Consider the following 10710-nt stretch of genomic DNA (forward strand, 5'->3'; position numbering starts at 1 on the left):
GCTTACATTGTCAGCGTTGAAATCTTATATCTTATACAGCGCTGACAAATCACTCTCTCTCTCTCTCTCTCTCTCTCTCTCTCTCTCTCTCTCTCGGACACTATTTCACTGATGTACAATGAGCCTCTCTTCTTAGCATGGGGTTACAGTATTCCAGAGTCATTTCCCAAAATCAGCGATTCCTAATAGCTTGCTTCGGTGATTCTCGTACCCTCAGGTACTCAGATCCACAAACTCGGGTTTTGTTTTTCTATCCTGTGTCCCCAAACTCTCTGGACTTTTTCTCTTTTATGGTTAGAGTCTGCCATTTTGATTATGGTTAGCTTACAAGCTTTTATATCGATTTTTATTTTTATTTGTTTTCCTAATTAGGAAAACCACTATATTCTATTGCTACGGTGAATACTATTAATTTTATACACTTGAGGCTTCTATTATCCGCAGACTATGTTCATGTAGGGGCTATTTTGAGTGAGTGAAAGCAAGGGGGTCTGCTCACCCGTCTTTTTTTTTCACCACCATTTTCACACTATTCTCCATGATAACTGATATGATACTCATATCAAAGAAATCTCAATTCAAATGAAATTATATTATGTGCAAGTTTTACCAAATTTCTTTCCCGGTCTTGGGAAAAGATGTTCAAGTGATATCACCTGCCACAAGGTAATAAGGTCGGATTTTTTTTTTGGTTTCGTACCATTTCGTTAGTTAATTCATAAAGAGCGTTGGGAGAGAGAAAGACGATGCTACAGGTGTGGCGAGTAAAAAGGGGGTGGGGGTTGTGGACCGGGGGTTGTCATGTTTTAGGGGGACGAGAGCACAGGTAAGTCGGAGGAAGTCGTGACGACAGAGTTAGTTTACAGTGCGTCAATTGTTATTTGATTACTCTGGAATAGATGATTCATTTTCGTCATTTCTTTTAAAACGAAGCGATTAACGAGGAGAGCCTCTAACGATTTTGCCCGTGAAGCAAGAGATTGCTCTCGCAAATTTGTTAGAATAATAGATAGTATGATTGGTTAAGAGATTGACAGCACTTTTCCCACGAATTCCTCAACCACCTGTGGGGTGGGACCCGGGATGTTGGGGGTGACAGGGGTAGCAGCAGCGACGGTTTGATACTGAGTGGCTGTGCTGGAGGCCAGCCAGTAACTGTTGAGCTCTTGAGCCCAGCCTGGAATAGTAAGCAAGTGGCCCTTGGAGGCTGAGGAAGTGCCGAAAATATCCGAGTGGTTTTAAGTGAGTTACTCTCCAATTCAGATAACTGAAATGGAGTGTTTAAAGTGCCGTGTCTTCTAGAGCTGAAACGAACCTGCATTTTTGGAGTTTTTCCCTCTTTTTCCGTTTTAAAGTGATTTCAATTGCTCTGATAACTTTTGTGAAAATGTGGTTTTATTTGCGTACTGAAGAATATTACATTATATTTTGCGCAGTGACAGAGGAAAGAACTAACCTCTTTATTTATAGGTTTTGCGAAGTGTCCACAACTACTTCGGATATCGTGATAGGATTCTATTTCCATTCACCAAACGTTGTACGTTTTCCTAGAATTGGCCCCTCCTCCCACCCGTGTTCCCGCCTACCTGACCCTGAACTGTATACATTTACTCGAGTGCAGTCTACTTTAAGTTGCACATGTGAAGAATATGGGACACCAGCTAATGCAGAATAATGTGCTGACATAAAGGAAGAAATATAGGAAGAACGTGAAATTTGGAGATAACGAGAGATCACCGTTTAATTACATTTTTGTTTCTCTGTTTCATTCAACTTTGAATTAGGTTTCTGCTTTCCTGAATGCGCATTTTGTTTCATAAGCATCATTGAGAACCATAATGTATCTTATTTTTTTAATCATATGCACCAGTATGTGACATTCGAGACCAAATCCTCCGATTAACAATGAGCGCCATCTTTATCTTTAAGACTAACGGTTGTTCAAGACAGAGGGAAGTTACTTTGTGCTTTGGAAATGTCGACATTTCAGTGAATGTCTGTATTTAACGCAAGTCTGGTTGATTGAACGCCGGATTCTTTCGCCAAATTAGAATGTAGTCAAATTTGTTAGAAATTTTATTAGAATGTTCACGAACGTGCATTCGATAGATAAAACAAATTCAACCATAATCTTCCTACATGGCAATGAATACTCGGAGATATAAAAATTGCAATTGATTTTCTGGACATATCTTGAAATATAGATGGATATGACCAGATTAGAGAACATAGAATTTGATGGACTGTAAAAGACAAGCAAAATGAAAATAGAACAATGTCTGTCGGAAGAGGTCATAAGAGACGTGAGACGTAAAACTTGAAATGATTCAGAATTGCACATAGGAAAGATACCAGTTATGAATTAAGGGCTACTGATAATTGACGAAAGCTGAATATGACAGACCAGATAGTAAATGCAGTGACAATAGGACACTGTAACCCAAGAACTGTCGCCTCCATGTAGAAATATAGATGCGCTAAAAATGTTACAAAGTTCATTTAACAAAGTAGCAATACTAATATAAGTAAATGGGATAGAGTCACACCCATCTGCATTGAACTAAACTGCCTTTTTATTAATGCAATAATGAAATATTTATATAATGGGCTTTAACGTACATTGTGATAAAGAATAAACAAATACAAGATGAGCCGATGAAACGAGTTTTCTGTGCAGCATATAATGCCGTATGAAACTCACAGACATGAAATTCAGCCTCGGCCCATGAAACTTCTTATCTTTGGACCATTGTGCCATGAAGTAGAATGACCTATTGATCTTGGGTTTAGAGTGCTAACGAATAGTGGTTTTTCGTATCATAAAGCTAGTGCGCTAATATTTATTTTACCTTCTCTTGTATGATTTATATATGATATACAGATTCCCTATGTACTCATGAGATGGAAGCCCTACAACTCGTTGAGATTTCTGATGAGATGGATGATTCGTCGGTAGAAATACCATTAACCTGTATAAAAAATTTGAAATGTAAAGTCTGCTAAGGATAAAGAAGTTTTAGAAAAAATGTTATCCACCCAAACATCCAAAGTTTTTTAAATTTTATTTATTCATTTATTTATTTTTATTTATTTATATATTTTTTTTTGTACCAACCCAACTTGACAGGTTTTAAGAGAAAGTTACCCAGCCAAGGTAATCATGGGAGCGGAAAGCAATATCGCAGCTTCAGTAACATTTAAAAATCAACTCTGATTTGTATTTGGTGACCTGATAACATTGGCATTCATAACCTAGGTAGATTTATGTTAAGAACAATTTTATTTTGTAAATGATTTGTAAAACATTCTTTGTTTATCTTTCCTTCCAGAATTTTCAGTTAAGAGCAACTTAACTGGTCTAAGTTTTAACATGAAGGTCACATGATCATCGGTATGATGGTGGAGTAGACGTGAATTACGAGTAAATAAAAGTTATTAAGTTTAGTACACGTTTCGTTTCTTACGTAAATGTTTCCGGAATGATATAAGGGAAACAGCCATGAACGCTTAGACCTAGAAAAACATAAGCCGAAACGATTTCGATTTCTTCCCCGAGGACCTGCATCGAAGAAATACTCCACAATGGCGAACTTTCGCATGTCTGCAGTTCTCATTGACGTTTTGCTTGTAGCTGTCACAGTGGCTAATCCTGCACTAGGGAATAGTGCCTGTCAAAATGCCAACTGCGCCATCATATGTAACAGAAGCAACAGAACTACATATAAGCCCCAGTTGTGTGAAACCTGCAAATGTTCAGGTGAAGGTAAGAATAGTACTACATCCATCAGTAGCGAATTTAATTAAGATTTCTTTCCAGTCAGTTTTCCATTGATCGTGGATTACTTGGAGCCAAATTCATTGTGGATCTACTGTGTTAACCGTTGTACTTTCTTTGTATATTGTAGCACTTTCCATGCTAAAACGTTTTGGTTAAATTAAAAAATGCGAAAGCAACACATTTGACGGTACTGAATTCTAAAGCCATGTATGTTTACCATATGAATTATATACATATATATATCTAATAAAAGGAGCCCATAAAAACACCAAAATATAGAGAGAAAAGTACTATATTTCAGTGACTGCTGTCTCTCTCTTCAGGTATATGAATGAGAAAAGTTTACAGAAAAGAAAGTAAGTAAATATTTTATACCAAGAGATCCATCCACAGGTAAACCAATTTAGGTCACCCCCGCTGATAATCTTCCTTTAATCTTCTTAAGCGTTGGTTGAATGAAAACCTTGTCAATCACATCTGAATCCCATGCTCCTTTTGAGATGTTCATTACCTGCCTGTCTTTTATTAAGGCCGATTCCATCATTTAACTCTTGTACCGGCAGTTGCTGCTATAAATTATACGTGACAAATTCCAGTTTATTCTATGGTTATGTTCATTTATATGGTTGAAAATAGATGAGTTCTGTTGTCCATACCTAACTGACTGTTTGTGTTGTATTAATCTCTGAGGAAGTGATTTTCCTGTAAATCCAATGTAAGATTGGTCACAGTCCTGGCATGGGATTTCATAAACCCCTGTTTCCTTGGGGAATGTCTTTTGTTGGACGTTAATCAGGGATTTGGCTAAGGTGTTTGGGTAAGTAAATGCAAAGGTGTTAGATTTTCCTAGGGTCTGAGTCACTGTCTTAATCGTGTCCAGGTGAGGAATTTTTATTTTATTGTTGGGTGTCTCTTTGGTCTTGATTTGAGGTGGTCGGTAGAAAATTAAGTTTGCTTTGTGAATTGAACAGATTTCCTGGAAAAAGAATTTGAACTAATTCGTAAGCAACTTTTGTCTTTAAAGTATCCTGACCATATAATTGAGAAAGCAATTCACAAAGCAAACGTAATTTTCTACCAACCCCCTCAAAACAAGACCAAAGAGACACCCAACAATAAAATGAAAATTCCTCACCTGGACACGATTAAGACAGTGACTCAGACCCAAGGAAGATCTAACCCTTTTGCATTTACTTACCCAAACACCTTAGCCAAATCCCTGATTAATGTCCAACAAAAGACATTCCCCAAGGAAACAGGGATTTATGAAATCCCATGCCAGGACTGTGACCAATCTTACATCGGATTTACAGAAAAATCACTTCCCCAGAGATTAATACAACACAAACGGTCAGTTAGGTATGGACAACAGAACTTAGCTATTTTCATCCTATATAAATGAACATAACCATAGAATAAACTAGAATTTGTCACGTATAATTTATAGCAGCAACTGCCGGTACAAGAGTCAAATGATGGAATCGGCCTTAATAAAAGACAGGCAGGTAATGAACATCTCAAAAGGAGCATGGGATTCAGATGTGATCGACAAAGTTTTCATTCAACCAATGCTTAAGAAGATTAAAGGAAGATTATCAGCGGGGATGACCTAAATTGGTTTACCTGTGGATGGATTTCTTGGTATAAATACCACCTTTTCTGTAAACTTTTCTCATTCATATACCTGAATAGAGAGACAGCAGTCACTGAAATATAGTACTTTTCACTCTATATTTTGGTGTTGTTATGGGCTCCTTTTATTAGATGGAAATCTGTTGTAACAGAACATTTTTACCGACAGATATATATATATATATATATATATATATATATATATATATATATATATATATATATATATATATATGTGTGTGTGTGTGTGTGTGTGTGTGTGTGTGTGTATTATAAGGTGTATATATATATATATATATATTATATATATATATATATATACATATATATATATAATACGTATATATATATATATATATATATATAATATATATATATATATATATATATATATATATAAAACACCCTTGTAGTAGCTTGGTAACAAAATTTTATTAACAAACAGCAGTGCTGAAAAAAAACTATCACTCTGCCTCTTAATGGACTGTGCAAGACAGTGCAATTTTTAAACTTATGTGTACTTTATGGTAGTGTTACTGTCTTTTATTGCATTTTTACTGTAGTGCTTCAATGCAGTGTTTTAAATTAGATATTTTTTTAAAAATTTAATTGATGCTTGTATTTACCCTACCGGAATGACAATGCAAGGCTTACATGCAGCATATTTTGTGAATTTAGTCCGTCAATACTGCACTATAGTTACACCTACTCTATGATATCTTGTGTATATTTTCCGTTTATTGTTGCAGTCTCTCTCTCTCTCTCTCTCTCTCTCTCGTCTCTCTCTCTCTCACTCTCTCTCTCTCTCTCTCTCTCCCTATATCTAATTTATAATATAAATAATATATATATATATAAGTATTGTATTATAACTTTTTGTATATTTAATAATACATTTGTATACCGAACCTAGTGTTGGATATATTTATATATATATATATATATATATATATATATATATATATATTATATATATATATATTTGCATGCGTGTGTATGTGGTAGTAGAAATGCATTGCACTGACTCCTTTGGTTAACCGCGATAATTCCCGAGCTCGACGATTGTGTAATGATGCCAGGAATTTCTCTTATATTCATCGGTCGAGGTCAGCAGCTATTTCTTGAATGATCGACTTTTGAGGGCTTTTTCTCCTCTGCCTTCAAGCAGTCAAATGCTTGAACGGCTTCTCCCTGCTTGCTAGATTTAGCTTTCGCGCTTGTCATTGGTGTTATATCGTTTACTGTGAAGTTAGAATTCTTTCCTATATAGTATATTGTGGAATCAGGTTTTATTATTATTTGTAATTTGTATTTCTTTCTATACTGGTTGCCGTTGGGTCAGATTTTATTATGATTATTAATATTATTCCTCTATTATCTCTTCCGCCGCTCTTTTATTGTTTTAGGCCTATGCTTTTTAAGACTGTAGTACTGTGTTACAGGGCTATCGTCCAGACTTTAAGTACTAATTTACTAATTGAGGTACAGAGATCCTGCCACTAGAACATGTTATTGTGTGGTGGTGTATGTATAGTTACATTGCTCTCTTTTTAAATCTAGTACAAAATAAGGCGTAGCGCTATGTTGCTTCTTTTCAGTACTGTGTCAGATAGACGTCGAACTCAATATTCCTACGTGGATGTCATCCCTGGGTCTAGCTAGGGAAGGGCGGTTTATCCGGCCATTCCTGCAGGCCAAAATGGCCATTTCATTGCTGGCCTGCCTCTGCTGGAAACAATATAAAATTGTGATTTAAAAGTAAAAGGTAAATAACTTGGAAAAAATCATTAATGTTAAATGCAAAACCATTGATGACTAAAGTTACTATTTTATAGAAACCAAGTATACTAACACATTTTCATTAAAATGTATTTAAGTGATATGACAGTGCTAATTTCTTCTGCTTAGGTATCTACAGTATACAATTTTATGGTGACACGCGTGCCTTACTATTTTATGCAAAGTGGCACACGAAAAATGATTGGTCTAGGACTCTAGTCTAGGGTATCTCCCGAGAAGGGTGGAGTGTCACTCGTCTGACGCGAGACAGGTGACTCATTCACATCTGCCGAGAGTTTCAAGAAGTGGGGAATGTTTCTCCCGAAAATACGGTGTTGATGTATATCTCTTCACCCCATCATTTCGTATTCGTTATTGTTTCTCTTGCTAAACACCGTAACAGTCATATCAGTGTTGTTATAATTATAAGAACAAAGAACAGTCGCTGTTGCCACGATGTCTGAAGCAAGAGGCCTGCCAGGCTTCCATAAATATACTACATCGTTGCGATAGCTTCATTAGCATAACGTCAAGGTCGTGGTTGTTTTCATGAAAATCGGGGTAATTCTGACTCACTTGTTCCACATTTTGTTTCTGTTCGTTTGAGAGTACCAGTGTTGTAACGTTCAACTTGAAATGGTCACGAAGCCTGTTTTTGTCTGTAGATTATGTGTGTGTGTTTGTGTGTGTGTGTGTGTGTAAAAGTTTCAAATTTTTTTTAGACATTGGAGAGAATTTTTTTCTTTCAATCATTGTACTGATATTCAATGCTCCCGACCTATAATCTAATTCACGCAAGTATTGTTTGTAGTACTTACTTATGAGAGACTTCGCCGCCATGGATATCTATCCCAGTTGAACCAAAAATAATGAAAAATCAAGTCACAATCTTCATTAACGGACGGTTACCGTCTTCAGTGTAGTAAGATATGATTCGACCTCTTGTTTTCCATGTAGGTTACCACCTACAGAACCACACACCAAAGCACCCGAATTTTATTGGCTTTCGCTTTTGTAAGAAGTAGTTTGTGCGCAGTACATGGCAAACGAGATTTCTCTTGACTTGAAGCTTGATCCGAAATGTTTAGGCGTTTCGTTGATTACCTGCTGATCGGAGAAAGGCCGCAAAGCATTTGTGAGACTTCTGGGAAGATACAGTTTAAGGGCAAGAACGTTTTCTCCACATACAGATTATTCCGAAATTGTTATGAATATCCCCGTCGGTTGAGTCATTCTTACCGAACGTCTCAATGGAAAAATATGATGTTTCAAATGATGTTATTAGAGCGAGAGAATAATATTATAAAGAAAACCTGGATCTCTTACGATCAGGGTTTAGTAATTGTAGTAGTGGTAGTGGTGATGAATATTTCAACATCAAATCACTTGCTACCAGTGCGTGCAGTTACATTATGCTTGTTTTAATGATATGTTTATTTTTACTTATGTGGTCATATAAACTTCCTATTTTCTTTAATTAAAGTCACTGTCTGTAGGGCCGTCAAGACACTCTAGTTTTAATTTTGTATTTGACCTGAGATGGTATCATCTCATACAGCTCCCATTGTATTGCAATCGAGAGATAATAAGATAATTAATTAGTACACAAATTACTTTGAACCTCATTAACAATAATTTTTTTCTCTTACTGGTCCTGACGGTTCATACTACGAATAATACAACAAAAAGTCAAGTACATTGCGTCTAACCTTCAAAATATTGGTGCCAATTTTATGAGGAAATGAAAGAAGTTATGAGAGAGCGTTGTGACATATTCACAGACACTCGGGTGACAGAGAAGAGAAGCGACGGAGGCCGGTGGAAGATTCCGGAAGTGTTTGTAAGAAGAGAAAGTTGAAAATGTATGTTAGCTCGAGTAAGAATGCCAGGGTAAATGGAAACCGGACAAATGGAAGTTACTGACCTGCTTGGGCGTTGAGGAGATAAAACGGGAATTTGTCCCTGTCCCCAACCCAATCAGACCGTCTAAGGAGGAATTCCCCGAAGACTGTTGGGAATGTGCTATTTTGCCCCATCCCGCCCCTGAGAAAGTTGCAGTGGACGCCCATGTTGATCCGCATAGGAATTGTGGAAGTGCATGGAAGAGATGATGGCAGAATGGAAGAAGAGAAGGAAATGTGAAGCAAAAAGGCAGTAGAGGTGTAGTACTATAGATTTTGAAGACAAGGAAGCACTGATGTAAGTAAAAGTTAAAATGTATGTGAATGAAAGAAAAAGGCGAAGATTATTGATATCTATCTTCTTTTTATTTGTACAACGAAGGGGACCGAAAGGGCGATAAGTATAGATTAAACGATGTAATAGAAAGATTAGCAAACGTGAAAAAATGGGACAGAATATTTTGAGATGGTCTGGTCAATGGAGAGAATTGGGGGGGGGGGGGGGGGGGGGGGGGGGGTTGCAAAAGATGCGATTTGGAGGTCTTTGGAGAAGGGCGACTTGAAATGAGGAATTACTCTGGATCCTAGGAAGTATACTTACAAAACAAAAGTGAGGAACGAATGTGTACTAAATGTTCTTCGCACTGCCTCATCCTAGATTCACCATTATAGTATGAACGTGGCTGACTGTTGTCTTATTAGGCTTGTTTTTGTGGATCTCTCTCTCTCTCTCTCTCTCTCTCTCTCTCTCTCTCTCTCTCTCTCTCATGTATATATATATATATATATATATATATATATATATATATATATATATATATATATATATATGTGTGTGTGTGTGTGTGTGTATGTATGTACATTTAACTTTTGCGATTCCCCCGATTGTTTATGGTAGCACGATATAGTGAAAATCCTTTGTTAGAAGGACAAATGCCGGACTCCTTTACACCGGACGCTCCCATTTTCCGCATTTTGCACATCCCCCCACGTTGTTAGCAGGTTCTCTCGCTTCCCCCAGGTGGTCGTAGCTTAACTCCCCTTCCCCCACCCTTTCCCCTTCCCCGCTACCCACCATTCCTGTATCCGGAAAGATCCTCCTCTCCTCCCCATTTCAAAACGTCTCCCGTCACATTTAGACTCATCTCGATACCGCTTGAAGATCAGATGATCTGTTTATGAAAGTGCAGGTTAATTTGTTTTATGTTTCGTGTCTTTGATTCATACTATTTATTATCTGGAGATGATTAATTGACCGGAAAATGTCCTTTAGTTATAGTTTAACCTACAAGGAAAAGAATCTTAAAATATATTATTACAAAGCAATGTTTTTAGTTATCAAACCACTTAGTACTGTTAATCCCAATGACCCTTTAAGTAATCGTCCTTGAAAACTGAATTTTACTTCCAAGTAGACAAATATTATTGTCTCTCGAACACAGTAACGTTAAAGAAGTAGTAAAGCAGAGCAAAGAATGAGAGTACTGTAAGGAAAATAATTGGTCTGTGCGCGCCAAAATGTTTGAAGAAATCGAACATTTTACTTTTTAAATTTCTATTGAAGGTCCATTAATTTATATGCCTACATTATGTGTAACAGATAGTAAACCATTTATATAA

The 10710-nt window shown here is 36.7% G+C and overlaps 1 protein-coding gene across 2 annotated transcripts in view; it reads left to right on the forward strand.

The window, feature by feature from the left end:
* Positions 1 to 1077: 1077 nt before the first annotated feature.
* LOC135219679 (uncharacterized) overlaps positions 1078 to 10710 on the forward strand; it is a 32216-nt gene continuing 22583 nt past the window's right edge. Inside the window, exons 1-2 of one of the 2 annotated variants that reach the window (XM_064256628.1) lie at positions 1078 to 1185; positions 3330 to 3763. In XM_064256628.1, the coding sequence (XP_064112698.1) occupies positions 3583 to 3763 (181 nt within the window). In that variant the 5' untranslated portion in view covers positions 1078 to 1185; positions 3330 to 3582. Of the gene's footprint in view, positions 1243 to 3329; positions 3764 to 10710 lie in introns of both variants that reach the window. The other variant, XM_064256627.1, reaches the window with a different exon arrangement.

The sequence above is a fragment of the Macrobrachium nipponense genome, chromosome 1 (assembly GCF_015104395.2).
Source record: "Macrobrachium nipponense isolate FS-2020 chromosome 1, ASM1510439v2, whole genome shotgun sequence".
NCBI lineage: Eukaryota > Metazoa > Arthropoda > Malacostraca > Decapoda > Palaemonidae > Macrobrachium > Macrobrachium nipponense.